Source organism: Sus scrofa, chromosome 3 (genome assembly GCF_054392235.1).
Source record: "Sus scrofa isolate SSC_HxYL_T2T_F1_AM1 chromosome 3, Sscrofa_HxYL_maternal_Yorkshire_Landrace_v2.0, whole genome shotgun sequence".
In the NCBI taxonomy this organism is placed as follows: domain Eukaryota; kingdom Metazoa; phylum Chordata; class Mammalia; order Artiodactyla; family Suidae; genus Sus; species Sus scrofa.
The window spans coordinates 63,498,099-63,514,536 of record NC_139385.1 but is presented as its reverse complement, the minus strand read 5'-3'; the positions used below and the strand labels follow the sequence as shown (position 1 = coordinate 63,514,536).

The 16,438-nt window shown below is 40.9% G+C and overlaps 1 protein-coding gene across 1 annotated transcript in view; it reads left to right on the top strand.

Moving 5' to 3' along the window:
• Nucleotides 1-16,438, top strand: part of SLC9A2 (solute carrier family 9 member A2) — an 87,228-nt gene that overhangs the window by 18,903 nt on the left and 51,887 nt on the right. Inside the window, 1 exon segment of the mRNA NM_001100189.1 lies at nucleotides 12,576-13,039. Within this exon segment, the coding sequence (NP_001093659.1) occupies nucleotides 12,576-13,039 (464 nt within the window).

The window sequence follows — 16,438 nt, the reverse complement described above, 5'->3', positions numbered from 1 at the left end:
GAGTGGAAGCAGTGATGAGATGGAAATCAGGACATCAGGAGGTGGGCAGCTCCTTCCCACATTGCCTCTGACATTTAGTTCAGTCTCACAGCAGCATCATCATCTGTGACAGGTAAACTCTATGGGTGAATCAAAGTCATCCTGACAGTCTTTGAAATCCTGAGTGAAAGTGTTCCTTACGCTCCTGGAAACGTCTCTGTTCTGTCAGTTTGAACATTTGGGAGTTCCCATTGCAGCTCAGCTGGTTAAGAACCCGATGTAGTTTCCGGGAGGATGTGGGTTTGATCCTTGGCCTCACTCAGTGGATTAAGGATCTGACATTGCCACAATCTGCAGTGTAGGTCACAGGTGCAGCTTGGATCTCGGTTTGCTGTGTCTGTGGTGCAATTCTGATCCAACCCCTAGCCTGGGAACTTCCATATGCCTCTGGTGCAGCCCTAAAAAGAAAAAAAAAAAAATCTGTTCTTTTAACACAACATTGTAAAACAACTATACTTCAGTAAAACTTTAAAAATGAAAAAAAGAATATCTGGTCTTAGAACCTCAGTAGATCCTCAGGTCTCATATAAGCACTTTCCTTTAAAAATATATCCAAAGCAATTCTGAAGAACAAAAACCAAGCAGGAGGGATCTTTCTCCCAGACTTCAGGCAATATTACAAAGCCACAGTCATCAAGACAGTGTGGTACTGGTACCAAAATAGGCAGACAGACCAATGGAACAGAATAGAGAACCCAGAAATAAACCCAGACACCTTTGGTCAATTAATCTTTGACAGAGGAGGCAAGAATATAAAATGGGAAAAAGACAGTCTTTTCAACACGAATTGCTGGGAAACCTGGACAACTGCATGTAAATCAGTGAAACTAGAACACACCCTCTCACCATGCACATTCAAAATGGCTTAAAGACTTAAATATAAGACAAGACACCATCAAACTCCTGGAAGAGAACACAGGCAAAACATTCTCTGACATCAGCCTTACAAATGTCAGTCTCCCAAAGCAACAGAAATAAAAGTGAAAATAAACCAGTGGGACCTAATCAAACTGACAAGCTTTTGCACAGTAAAGGAAACCAAAAGGAAAACAAAAAGACAACTTTCAGAATGGGAGAAAATAGTTTAAAATGATGCAACTGACAAGGGCTTAATCTCTAAAATATACAAACAACTTATATAACTCAACAGCAAAAAAGCCAACAACCCAATTGAAAGATGGGCAAAGGACCTGAATAGACATTTCTCCAAGGAAGATATACAGATGGCCAACAAGCATTTGAAACAATGCTCAACATAACTTATTGTTGGAGAAATGCAAATCAAAACTACCATGAGATACCACCTCACACCGATCAGAATGGCCATCATTAATAAGTCCTCAAATAGCAAATGCTGGAGGGGGTATGGAGAAAAGGGAACCCTCCTGCACTATAGGTGGGAATGTAAGCTGGTATAACCACTATGGAGGTACCTTAGGAAATTATACATATGACCCAGCAATCCCACTCTTGGGCATATATCCGGACAAAATTCTCCTTAAAAAGACACATGCACCCACATGTTCATTGCAGCACTATTCACAATAGCCAAGACATAGAAACAACCCAAATGTCCATTGATATTCCAATGATTAGGATGATGTGGCATATATACACAATGGAATACTACTCAGCCATAAAAAGAACAAAATAATGCCATTTACAGCAACATGGATGGAACTATAGACTCTTATCCTCAATGAAGTAAGACAGAAAAAGACAAATACCATATGATATCATTTATATCTGGAATATAATATATGGCACAAAGGAACCTTTCCACAGAAAAGAAAATCATGGACTTGGAGAATAGACTTGTAGTTGCTAAGGGGGAAGGGGAGGGAGTTGGAGGGACTGGGAGCTTGGGGTAAACAGATGCAGAATGTTGCTTTCGGGATGGATTAGCAATGGGATCCTGCTGTGTAGCACCGGGAATTCTAGTCACTTAGGATGGAACACGTAATGTGAGAAAAAAGAATGTGTACAGGTAAGTGTAACTGGGTCACCATGCTGTACAGTAGAAAAAAAAATACATATAAATGAATGATTAAAAAATAAAATAAAAATATACCTAGGACTAAAACCAATGTATTTAACAGTTTTAAATATAACGAAAATAATAGCATGACTCTTCTTTGTGCTCTTGTTGACTGATCATTATTTTGAATAAATTCATGAAGTACTGATATAATAAATATGTGCAGTAGTAAATTGTTATAGTATGTTAATATGTTATCATTTGCTCAGCCATTTCTCTCTTTTTTGACCTTTTGCTATGAACATTTTTGTAAAAATTACTTGTTTTGCCCTTTGAATTGCAGAAAATTCTGGGTTTTTTGCTTTTTATTTTTGAACAGCCTGGGGTTCGCACCACTCCTCAAGTTGTGTTACGAAGGCCTAGTTCTGAGGCTGTGGATCAGCGGATCACTGAATATTTTGGGTGATCTGCATGGTGATAGTACCTGTCAGCAGGGATCAGTTTTAGGAACATCATCTTTTCATGCTGGTTTGTTTATCAGTGTTTATGCAGATCTGTCAATATTTTGTTTTATTTTGCTGTAATTATTGAATATAAATGAGTAGCAATGGGAAAAATGATGGTGAGCTTTTTTTTCCCACTGTAGTAAAATATATATAACATAAATTGACCATTTTAACCATTTAAAGTGTCTAATTCAGTGATTTAAGTACGTTCCTGGAGTTCCTGTTGCAGCTCAGCAGTAATGAACCGGACCAGGATCCATGAGGACACAGGGTCAATCCCTGGCCTCGCTCGCTCAGTGGGTTAAGGATCTGGCATTGCCATGAGCTGTAGTGTAGGTCACAGACGCAGCTTGGATCTGGCATTGCTGTGGCTGTGGTGTAGGCTGGCAGGTGAAGCTCCGATTCAACCCTTCACCTAGGAACCTCCATATGCCATGAGTGCAGCTCTAAAAAAAAAAGAAAGAAAAAGTACATTCATGATGTTGTGACACCATCACCACCATCCATTTCTAAAACTTTTTCATCTTCTCAAGCAGAAACTCTCCCCGTTAAACAACAATCCCCACCACCCCCTCTCCCATTCCCTGGGAACCTCTAGTCTATTTTCTGTCTCCATAAATTTGACTGCTTTCGATATTTTATGGAGGTAGAATTATGTCATATTTACTCTCTTGTGCTTGGGAAAAGTAAAGATTTTACTTTTATGGTATAGTTCTTTCAATCTTTACGGAATCGAGGTAAAGGTGAAAATCACCAGCAGTGATAAAAGCATCAACCTTTGGTGTAATCTGCTTAAACCAGCTGGCTGTGCCTTCCTTTGGGAAATAAATGAGAAAAATTAAAGTTGAAAGAAGACAGAAAATTTGGAAGTAGGGAAAGGAGAACTGTGATCAAAGGTGAGGTGTACGATTTTTAGTTTCCATCGTTTTGGTGGATTACATGCATATCTGATGCTTTTCCACTGTGTGTCTGTCCGTAACTGTGGAGCAAATTTCCCAGAATCCCTAGAGAAGAGCCAGATGACAGGAACGGTCAAGTGCCCCTGGTGTAGTAAGTGTCCTGCTCAATCCATTGGCACAGTGTTAGCAGGGGCAGAGAGTCACAGTGTTCAACACTGTCCTCTCAAACCGCTCAGCGCTATCATTGGAAAGTGCACCTGTTTCTTCATATTCTTGACCATGTCCACTGTTATTGCTTCCCACTAATTCGGGGGAAACTCACCCTGTGGATGACAAGGCCAAGACTCATCCCCGCCTCCCATGGACCACACTTGGGTCCACACCAGTGAGGTTTGCCTGTGCTGTTCCCTCTGCGAGGAACACCCTCCACTGGTCTTGGCTTCAACCGTTTCTCTTCCTCTTCATTTCTCAGATCGAACTTAATTTCCTTAAGGAGCCCCTCCTCCACTGGGCAGATAAGATTACAGGACCTTAGGGACCTTAGTGACCTTATTTACATAACAAAGGACACTTAGGCGATGCCTGGGGCTTCCAGTGCTCTCTGTCTAGAACTGAGTGTCAAAGACCAAAAATGTATTCTGGAGTTCCCATCGTGGCTCAGTGGTTAAGGAATCTGACTAGGAACCATGTGGTTGAGGGTTCGATCCCTGGCCTTGCTCAGTGGGTTAAGGGTCCAGCATTGCCGTGAGCTGTAGTGTAGGTCACAGATGCAGCTCTGATGCTGCGTTGCTGTGGCTCTGGTGTAGGCTGGCGGCTACAGCTCAGTTTGGACCCCTAGCCTGGGAACCTTCATATACCATAGGAGAGGCCCTAGAAAAGGTAAAAGGACCAAAAAAAAAAAAAAAAAAAAATGTATTTCTTAATACAGATCACGGTGTAACAATACTCATAAAGGATCCTGATCTCTGCTTTTCTCTTTTGCCCTGTCTTTGTTCTTTTATTCATTTTTTCTTTTTTAAATTTTTGGTCACACCCACAGCATGTGCAAGTTCCCAGGCCAGGGATCAAACCTGTGCCATAGCAGTGACCCAAGCCACAGGAGTGACAAAGCCAGATCCTTAATCACTAGGCCACCAGGGAACTCCTGTCCTGTCTTTGGTTTTAATTTCAGCATAATACCAGCTTCATAAGATGAATTGGGAAATGTTTCCTCCTCTTCTGTTTTTTGGGAGAGAGTGTAGAGATTTGATGTTTTGAGGAATTCACTGGTGAAAACTTCTGGTCTATAGACTTCTTTTTTGATGATTTTTAAGTTACAGATTCAATGTATTTTCTGGGGCTATTCAAATTATCTCCGTTTTGGGTAAGTCATGGTCATTTTTGTTTTTCAAGGAATGGGGCCGTTTCATCTAAGGTGCCATTTGTGTGTGGGGCTGTCCATCCTCTTCCCTCACCATCCTTTTGATGTTGGCAGAATCTGTTGGTTCCCCTTTTAAATTCCCAATATTTATAATTTTTGTCTTCTGTTTTCTTGACATTCTTGCTAGATGTTTGTTGATTTTATCTATCTTTAAGAAGATCCAGATTTTTATGTCATTGATTTTTTTTTTTATTTTTCTGTTTTCAGTTTCTCTGATTTCTGCTCTGTCTTGACAGTTTCCTTCTGCCTGTTTACTTTGGGTTTTTTGCTCTTCTTTTTCTGGCTTCTTGAAGTGGAAGGTTAGATCATTGATCTTTTCTTCTTGCCTAATGAATGCTTTTATTGAAGCATTCATTAGAATGCTCTCAGCACTATCTCAGCTGTGTCCCACCTTTTGATATGTTGTATTTTCATATTCATTCAGTCCAAGTTTGTGGTTTCCCTTAAGACTCCCTTTTCGACCTGTGAACTTTTTTGTTTGAATAGTATTATTGAGATGTAATTTACATAGGCTGTATTTCACCCATTTAAAATATACAATTTGATGATCTTCAGTATCTTCACAGTTGTGCAACCATCACTACAACCAAATTTAGAACATTTTCAGCACTCCCAAAAGAAATCACGTATGTTTCAGCTATGGCTATGCAATTTCCTCATCCTGCTGCACCCCAAGGAAATCCCTGGTCTACCTTCTGTCTTTATAGATTTGCTTATTTTTGGACATTTCCTATTAATGGAATCATACAGAATTGGTTTTTTGTGACTGCTTTCTTTCATTTAGCACATTTTCAGGGTTCATCCATGTAAGAAATGTGGTAATAGGCCATCCTTTTTTATGGCCAAGTAGTATTTCATTGTATGATTTTTTTTTTTTTAACCACATTTTGTTTATCCATTTATCAGCTGATGGGCATTTGGGTTGTTTTCACCTCTTGGCTATTATGAATAATGCTGCCATGGACATTTGTATACAAGCTGTTCTGTGGCAAGGTTTTCATATCTTTGTGCTATATACCAGGGTGAAATTTCTTGATCAAATGATAAGTCTTTGTTAAGCTTTTTGTGGACCTGCCAGACTGATTCCCAGAATGGCTGCACAATTTGCATTTCTAACCAGCATGTGAGGGTTCTGATTTCTCTGCATCTAAAAAACATTTATTATTATCTTTTTTTTTTTTTTTTTTTAATTACAGCCACCCTAGTGGATGTGAAGACCCATAGCTTATTTCGAAGTGTGTTGTTGGGTCTTCAAGTTTAGAGTTTTTTTTTTTTTTTTTTTTTGGTCTTTCTATGGCCACACCTCCAGCATATGGAGGTTCTCAGGCTAGGGGTCAAATCCCAGCTGCAGCTGCCAGCCTACACCACAGTCACAGAAATGCCAGATCCAAGTCACGTCTGAGACTTACACTAGAGCTCATGGCAACTCAGGATCCTTAACCTACTGACAGAGGCCAGGGATCAAACCTGTGTCCTCATGGATGCTGGTCAGATACATTTCCCCTGAGCCAGGACGGGAATTCCAAGATTTTCCTGTTTTATCTGTGTTATTGATTTCCAGTTTGACTTCCTTGTGATCAGAGAATATACCCTGTATGATTCCAGTTCGTTTGAGTTTGCTGAGGTTTGTTGTCAAGGCTCAGGATATATTCTATCTTGGTATGTGTTTCTGTGTATTCTTACAAAGAGCATATATTTTGCTGTTACTGGTTGGGATTTTCTATAGAGTTAGATCCTGTGGGTTGATGATCTATTATTTTACCACTTATTGAGAGAGGGGATATTGACGTTTTCATCTATAGTTACATATTTGCTTATTTCTCTTTTCAGTTCCATCAGGTTTTGTTTTGTATATTTTATAGTTCTGTTGTTTGGGGCATACATATTTTGGCTTGCTGTATTTTCTCAGCAGATTAACCCTTTTAGGTTAGGTGATGTCTTCCCCTGTCTTTCATAATTTTTTTTTGCTCTGAAGCTTATGTTTTATAGTATTGGATATTCATATAGCCAATTCCACTTGATTAGTTTTTAAAAATTTATTTATTTATTTATTAAAGTATAGTTGATTTACAGTGTTGTGCCAGTTTCTGCTGTACAGCTTAGTGACCCAAGTCACACATATGTGTGTGTATATGTATATATATATATATATACATATACACATTCCTTTCTTTATACTATTTTCCCTCATATTCTATCTCAAGAGACTGGATATAGTTCCCTGTGCTGTGCAGTAGGACCTCATTGCCCATCTATTCCAAATATCATAGTTTGCATCTTCCAAACTCCCAATCCACCCCACTCTCTCCCCCTGCCCCCTTGGCAAGAACAAGTCTGTTCTCTGTCTGTGATATTTTAATGATGTGACTTTTTCCATTCTTTAATTTTCAACCTTCCTGTATCCTTATATATGAAGTGAATTTTTTTAGATAATGTGTAGTTGGGTCATGCTTTTTAATTGATTCTACTAGGAACTGTCTTTTAATTGATGCATTTAGACAATTTACATTTTTCATAACTATTGATGTGTTTGATGTGTTTAGATTTAAATCTTCATTTTTTGTTTTGTCTTTGTTCTCTGTTTTACACTTCTCTGTTTTCTTTTCCTGTCTTCCTGTGGGTTATTTTTAGAACTCCATTTTCATGTATCAATAGTGTTTTTGAGGGTAACTCTTTGTACGGCTGTTTTAGTTGTTCCTTCAGGCATTACATCATATATATATATATATATATATATATATATATATATATATATATGATTTTATATATATATAGACACACAGACACACATGAGTAATAGCTGTTTTCTTGTGTAGTCATTTACCGGTGTGAGAGAAGTATAGAAACCTTTCCTCCTTTTATGTTTTTAAAATCTCCCCCACCTTATAATATATATTTTCTCCATATACATCGTGAACCACATCAAAGAGTACTATAATTTTGGCTTCAGTGGCCAAGCTTAATTTAGAAAATTCAGGGGGAGGAAGAAAATGTATTGAATTTGCACATTTATTTTTACCCTTTCTGCTTTTCTTTCTTAATTCTCAGGTTGTCACCTGCACTTCTTACTGGCGTTTATTATAAATTGCAGCTCTCGTGGTGCCTTCCTTGGGTTTGATGATTTGCTAGAACAGCTCACAGAACTCAGGGAAATACTTGCTTATATTTGCTGGTTTACTATATAATGAAGCATACAGATGAACAGCTGGAGAGAGAGACATCGAACAAGGTCTGGGAGGGTCTTGAGTGCAGGAGCTTCTGTCCCTGTGGAGCTGGCATGTACCACCCTCCCAGTGAGTTGATTTGTTCATCAGCCCAGGAGCCCTTAGGAACCCATGGTTCAGGGATTTTTACTGAGGCTTCAGCATACTGGTACGATCAATTAGTAACACTATCTCCGGTTTCTCCTGACTGCCCGGGGTGGAGGAAGGGCAGAGCTGAAAGTTCCGGACTTCTACTCAAAGTTTGTCTCTCTGTGATCAGCCTCCATACTGAATCTATCCAGCAGCCCACCAAGAGCTGGCTCATTAGAACAAAAGATGCTCCTGTGACCCAGGAAATTCCAAGGAATGTAAGAGCTCTGTGTCAGAAACTACAGTCAAAGACCAGAGGGTAGAACAAAAGATGATCTTAGCACCCTTAGCAAGTTACTAAGGTTTTTAAGAGCTCTGTCCAGGAGCTGGGGCTGAAGAAGAAAATAGCTATGTGTGTGTGTGTGTGTGTATATATATATATATATTAGTTATATAGTTTTATATATATATATATATATTAGTTATATAGTTTTATATATATATATATTAGTTATATAGTTTTATTTATATATATATATATATATATATATATATATATATATATATATATATATAGTATCTCAGTTTCACACTCACATCCCTCATCCAGGCCCACAACACATTCTCTTGGAACAACTCTCAAAATATATCCAGCATCCCACCTCCTCGCGTACTTACCACGTGGGTTCATGAACACAGCCATCATCTTTCCTGTGTTACTGGAAGACTTTACAAAATTTTTTGATTAAGGTATAGTTGATTTACAATATAGTCGTGGGCTGTAAGTTGTACAATATAGTTGTATAGTTGATTTCTTTATATTCTTTTCTATCACAGTCTATCTCAGGAGATTGGATATACTTCCATGTGCCATAAGTAGGACCTTGTTTTTTTTTAACTCTATTTTATTTTATTTTTTTATTTTAATTTTATTTTTAATTGTTATTTCCCCAATACAATTTTTTTCTACTGTATTTTTAATTAATTAATTAATGTATTTATTTATTTTGCATTTTAGAGCCACACCCGCAGTATATGGAGGTTCCCAGGCTAGGGGTCTAATTGGAGCTACAGCTGCCGGCCTACACCACAGCCACAGCAACTCGGGATCCGAGCCTCATCTGCAACCTATACCACAGCTCACGGCAACGCCAGATCCTTAACCACTATTTTTAAAAACAAATATTTGCTTGCTATGTGAATTGATATACATACAGTCAGCTTTTTTTAGACTTGAATGAAGGTATTTTTCTTAAAAACCAGTTTAATGTATTCCATATTTACCTTTTTTTCTCCAGCCAAAGAGGCATGACTTGGATTAGAATATTCTTTACTTTATATCCAGTGTTGCCCAGAGTTGCTTTGAGAAGGACCAGCCAGGAAAGCTAGTTCTGGGTCTGGCAGCCACAGTGGTTGCCCTCATTGACCTTGTTCCCAAGGGTTCTTGTCCCCTACTTAACAAGGGCTTAGCAAATATTTCTGGACCTAACAATATCATTATTTTTTACGCTCTTTTAGAATATGGAGCGTGAGTTAGAACACGTGTATTTATCTTCACCACCAGTGAGTTTTTCTGCCTGAAGGCATGTCTCTCTTCTCACCTCTGCAGATTTTCACTTTCCCTTGTGGTTGTGCTAATGGTGAATTAGAACTGTATTATTTCTGGAAACATTTTGTGTGGTTTTTGTTGGTGGTGGTAGGAGTGGGGGTGGGTTACTGGGATTCAAATTTTTACATTGTTGCCCTTTTGTAGCTCCTGCTCTCTGGAAGCTTCCTGTGTTCCTGCTCCCTTTGCTCTCTTTCCAGTATTTATCTAATGGCCTATTTCATGTATAATGAGAAAATGCAGTGAATTATTTGCATTGCAGTCTGTTATACCTAGACCTTTTAAACTCAGTTCATTTCCACATCTATATGCAGAGAGAAATTAAGTTAGATTCCCTTCACTTAGAAAACAGCAAAAGACTCACAGACATAGAAAAGATACTTATGGTTACCAAAGGGGACAGGTGGTGGTGGGGGGGGAAATAAATTAGGAGTTTGATATTAGAAGATACACACTACTGTATCTGAAATAGATAACTGGGAGTTCTGGACATGGCTCAGCAGAAATGAATCTGACTAGCATCCATGAGGATGCAGGTTTGAACCCTGGACTCACCTAGTGGGTTAAGGATCTGGCATTACTGGGGCTGTGGTGTAGTTCACAGATAAGGCTCAGATCTGGTGTTGCTGTGGCTGAGGTGTAGGCCAGCAGCTGTAGCTCTGATTAGACCCCTAGCCTGGGAACCTCCATATGCCGTGGGTGCGGTCCTAAAAAAAAGACCAAAAAAATAAAAAAATAAATAAAATAAAATAGATAACCAACAAGGTCCCACTGTCTAGCACAGAAGACTCTATTCAATATCTTGTAATAAACCATAATGGAAAAGAATATGAAAAAGAATACTTTTCATTATTTTGCTATACACCAGCAACTAATACAACATTGTAAATCAGCTATATTTCAATAAAAATTAAAAAATTTTTAAAAAGATAGATTCACTCCAAGAGAGGAAAGTCTTTGTATTTTATATGAGAGCCTAATCTTGTTCCCTTCCCCACCAAATGAATCTCTGTTGCAAGTAAAATAAAATAAACTTTAAAGCATCCATCCTTACAGCAATTTATGTGCTGGTAATAAAAAGTGAATGACACAGAGTTCCCGTTGTGGCTCAGCGAGTTAAGGACTCAACTCTGTGAGGACTCAGGTTCGATCCCTGGCCTTGCTCAGTGGTAAGGATGCAGCCTTGCTGCAAGCTACAGCATAGGTCACAGATGTGGCTGGATCCACTGTTGCCTATTGTCGTTGTGGTGCAGTGAGTTAAGAATCCAGTGTTGCCGAGAGCTGTGGTGTAGATCACAGATGCAGCTCAGATTTGGTGTTGCTGTGGCTGTGGCCTAGGCCAGCAGCTGCAGCTCTGATTTGACTCCTAGCCTTAGAACTTCCGTATGCCGCAGATGTGGCCCTGAAAAAAAAAAAAAAAAAAAAAAAAAGTGAATGACACAAGTATAGTGCCTTAAGCAGTCTAAATAGAAATTAGCAGGAAATACAAAGTACAAACTAAACCTGGGTAGGTAAACCATTGCCTGGGGTCCAAGAGGACCCCTAGCATGGTTGTATGTGGTCTGTGGGGCAAGAATGGCTTTGACACTTTTAAATGGTGAAATAAAATCACAACAAGATTGATATTTGGTGACATATAAAATTGTATTCTAGTTTCAGAGCCCGTAAATAAACTTCCCTTGGAACACACTCACACCCATGCATTTAAGAATTATCTCTGGGTGTTCCCGTCATGGCTCAGCAGAAACGCATCTGACTAGCATCCAGGAGGACGCAGGTTCAACCCCTGGCCTTACTCAGTGGGTTAAGGATCTGGTGTTGCTGTGAACTGTGGTGTAGGTCACAGATATGTCTAGGATCCCGAGTTGCTCTGGCTGTGGTGTAGGCCGGCAGCTGTACCTCCAATTAGACCCCTAGCCTGGGAACCTCCATATACTGTGGGTGCAGCCCTCAAAAGACAAAAGACAAAAAAAAAAAAAAAAAAAAAAAAGAGGTGAAAATTACTGTCTTGCTTACTCCTGAGAGTTTTGATTTTTTTTATTTATTTTATTTATCTTTTATTTTGTTTTTGGCCACTCCTGTAGTGGTGGCATATGGAAGTTCCTGGGCTGGGGATCAAACCTGAGCCACAGCAGTGGCCTGGGTCGCTGCATGACAATGCCTGATCCTTAACCTGCTGAGCCACGGGGGAACTCCCTCCTTAGGGTTTTTATGAGTATGAAACGAGATGTGACATCTGAAAATGTGCTGGGACTCAAGATCTTGCTTCAAGTATAAAATTGCATTGTCTTGTTTAAGAACACTTTATTGGAATTTAGATGAAAGCCAACTCTTTAGATGCTGTGTTTCTGTAGCATTCTACTTCTTTCTTTTTTGGTCTTTTTAGGGCTGCACCTACCGCATATGGAGGTTCCCAGGCTAGAGGTCCAGTCAGAGCTACAGTTGCCGGCCACAGCTGCAGCAGCAAGAATCCGAGCCTCGTCTTCGACCTACACCACAGCTCACAGCTATGCCAGATCCTTAACCCACTGAGCAAGGCCCGGGATCGAATCTGCATCCTCATGGATGCTAGTGAGATTCGTTTCTGCCTGCCCACAACAGGGACTCCCACTACTTCTGATTTAAATCCAAAAGTGTACCTGAATCTGCTCTGTGAATAGTTTCAAGGGGAATCTCTGACTTTTGCTTCCTAATCTTTAAAGCTGGTTGAGAGCCAATTATGTTGACCTGGGAGATTTTGAAACTGGACCTATTGGTTTTGTCAGAGAGAATCAGTTTGCCTTCTCCCTCATTCCTACATAACCCAAGGTTTGTGTCTGTTTGTCCTTTGCCAGGCTTCCATCTGTATCACAAGTTGCCCACCATAGTCCCTGAGAGCTGCCTTCTCATCATGGTTGGCCTGCTGCTTGGGGGGATTATTTTTGGGGTGGATGAGAAGTCCCCCCCGGCCATGAAGACAGATGTGTTCTTCCTGTACCTCCTCCCCCCCATCGTGCTGGATGCAGGCTATTTCATGCCTACCCGCCCGTTCTTTGAAAACATTGGCACCATCTTCTGGTACGCCGTGGTGGGGACGCTCTGGAATTCCATCGGCATCGGGGTGTCTCTGTTCGGGATCTGCCAGATTGAAGCCTTTGGCCTGAGCGACATCACTTTGCTGGAGAATCTGCTCTTCGGCAGCTTAATCTCCGCAGTGGACCCCGTGGCCGTGCTCGCCGTCTTCGAGAACATCCACGTCAATGAGCAGCTCTACATCCTGGTCTTTGGGGAGTCCCTGCTGAACGACGCCGTGACAGTGGTGAGTAACACATTCATGCAACATCACCTCCAGGGATGGGGCCACCCCCACCGAGGCCAGGGGGAGACCCTGCGAGCAGAGCATGCACCTGTGCATGGTCCCCAGCCCTGAACTGCCAAGGGCAATGCCAGGTGTAACGCTCTTTTCTCGATTTCTTCAAAGGCCCAGCAAATTTATTTGTCATGTATTTATAATTCTACAATGGGCCCTCCTCTTCATTTTGCCTGGATCATGCCAGCTGCATGGCTGGTCCCTCTTGCATAGCTCTGCTGCTGCCAGAGGAGCATCATGTGGAACTGTGACCTGGTCACCTCTCTAGCAGCTTCATCAGTGAGGGTCTTTGATCAGAAATGATGCTCTCAGTCTCTGACATGAATAAGGCAAGTACTATGATACTGCTGTTCTCCCTCTAGGGATGGTGTATTTTTTTATTTCCTGGTTTGAGGAAGATTTTTCATCATACCTCTCACTTCCTATTTCGATTCAGCCAGCAGATTCTGAGTCCTCGCCATTTTTCCATAAGTGGATTTTTATTCAGAAAAAGAAAATTATTTTTAATCCTCACCACTTGACACATAATTAGAATCTGAGGCTGCTGTGAGCTTGCCCTTGGCAGGAATTGCCTGCCTCCCGATCTCAGGTAAGAAGCTGCTCCCTTCACCAGAGGAATGTGCAGCCCTCTTCCACCTGTCAAGGATGCTCAGGTGACCCTGCATTGGTTAACCAGTCAGCGGGCATTGGTGATGCTGTTTTACAGTAACCATGATTCTGCATAGTGGTGGTGATGGGAATGATAGCCACCTTTCGTGAATGTTTACCTTGTACTCGGATTTTTTTTTTTTTTTTTTTGTCTTTTTAGGGCCACACCTGCAGCATATGGAGGTTCCCAGGCTAGGGGTCAAATAGAGCTGTAGGCCAGCCTACACCACAGCCACAGCAACATGGGTTCCGAGCTGCATCTGTGACCTACACCACAGCTCACAGTAATGCCGGATTCTTAACCCACTGAGCGAGGCCAGGGTTTGAACCTACATCCTCATGGATCCTAGTCAGATTCATTTCTTCTGAGCCACAATGGGAACTCCCTTGTGTTCGGATTTTTTGCCACAGTCTATGATATATGTGTTCTTACCATTTCGTGGATAAGAAAATTGAGGGAAATATTAAGTAAAGTGTATTTAACTAAAGTACTTTATATTGTCCCCTCCATTAGTCCCTGTAATTAAAAGGTTATTCCTTATTCATTAAAAAGTCAACATAGGGGAGTTCCCATAATGGGTTAAGAATCTGACTTGCAGCAGCTCAGGTCACTGTGGAGAGTTCAATCCCTGGCCCAGTGCAGCGAGTTAAAGAATCCAGCATTGCTGCCGCAGCAGCTGTGGTATTGGTGCAGCTACAGTTCTGATTCAGTCCCTGGCCTGGGAACCTTCATATGCCAAGGGTGCAGCCATAAAAAATAATAATAATAAATAAAATAAAAGTCAGCATAGAAACCAACACAGGCTGTTGGCCTGTGTTCAGGTCCCTGAACTGAATAAAATATCATCTATAAGGATGTCCATTAACCCCATGTGGATATGACTACATAAAAAAAATGGGTTACTGGCAAGGAAATCCCATTTTTTTTTAGAAGAGCTAAGAGCTATTTTAAGACAGCGAAGTTACTTAAGTAACAAAATCCACTTCATTTATTCCATTATTCATTAACAGTGATTAGTCATTAACTCACCAGTATTAAATTTCAACAGGGAAACTGCCGTAACAATGAAGGTGTTTTATAACTCATTCTAATTTCTGGAGGCATCACGTTTTCCATTGTGACTAATGTTTGCTATATATATCTTTACCTTGGTTGAAGGAGACTGTGAAACTTTCATTGTGGCAAGCTTGCATCTGTATTTCTATATTTAAGGTATAGGAAACTTTATAGTTAAATAGTAACACCCTGCTGCATTCCTTCTAGGGCAGGGTGGCAGTGTCAGGTCAGTTTCAGAAGGACCTGCTGTGTCTTTACACTGCTGTCCCTTTTCTGAGGTTTCTCATTCATTCACCTCATCCATTCTTTGATTGTGTCAAGAGTCAGAGCTCAGCAAACTCTCTGGCTAAACTACTGGGCTTTTAATTTTTTTAAATTTATTTTTTATGTTCTTGTAGCATAGTTGATTCACAAGCTTGCATTAATTTCTGCTGTACAGCAAGGTGATTCAGTTATGCGTGTACACACATCCCGATCTGGAGCATGGTTTAAAGTGTGCAAAGATCCAGGCCTTCCAGAGACATATGCTCTGCTTCCTGCCAAGAGGCACGAAGCCATCAAATGTGGTCTGATGGGCAGAGAGGGAGAGCTGACCCAGAACAGGCAGTGGGCCAGCTTGAGGGCCTGCCCTTCCAGAGCAGGAAGGAGGCAAGGACGTAGAAAGGGTATAGCTGCTCTTAGAGCTAGCGGCCCTTGCTGTAAGGACAAAGCCTCTAAATCAGAAGGAATGACATGCTTTCAGATGAAAGGACCACTGTTAGTAGATTATTTACCCACCGCCCCTCAAAGCCACCCCGACAGATATCGGGCGGGGGCTTTGCCCACCTCACACCAAAGCATCATCCATGGCACTGGCTGAATTGTGGGCTGAATTGGCCAGGTGTTAGGAATGATTGGAGCAATGGTGTCAGAAATTATAGTTTTGGAAGTTCCCATTGTGATCAGTGGGTTAAGAACCCAGCTAGTATCCATGAGCATGCGGGTTCAATCCCTGGCCTCGCTCCGTGGGTTAGGGATCTGGTGTTGCTATGAGCTGTGGTGTAGGTCGCAGACCCTGCTCAGATCTGGTGCATTGCTGTGGCTGTGGTGTAGGCCGGCAGCTGTAGCTCTGATTCGACTTCTAGCCTGGAAACTTCCATGTGAGGTAGGTGCGGTCCTAAAAAGAAAAAAATATGTAATTTTTCCTTCTTGTCGGGTGCCCTCAAAGAATAGAAGTAGAGATGTTTTATAGGACATTCTCTGATTCATTCATCTAGTCTTTTTTTTATTTTTTATTTTTTATTTTCCCACTGTACAGCAAGGGGGTCAGGTTATCCTTACATGTATACATTGCAATTACAGTTTTTCCCCCACCCTTTCTTCTGTTGCAACATGAGTATCTAGACATAGTTCTCAATGCTATTCAGCAGGATCTCCTTGTAAATCTATTCTAGGTTGTGTCTGATAAGCCCAAGCTCCGGATCCCTCCCACTCCCTCCCCCTCCCATCAGGCAACCACAAGTCTCTTATCTCTAGCAGAGGATTAAGGAACTCATGGATTAGAGGGAAAGGTAGGAAAAACGTAGACCATGCTGCGTACAGTGGAAAGGATGGTAGGGATTAAACAGAGATAAAGTCAGGTTAAAAATGTAGTCTGGAGGATG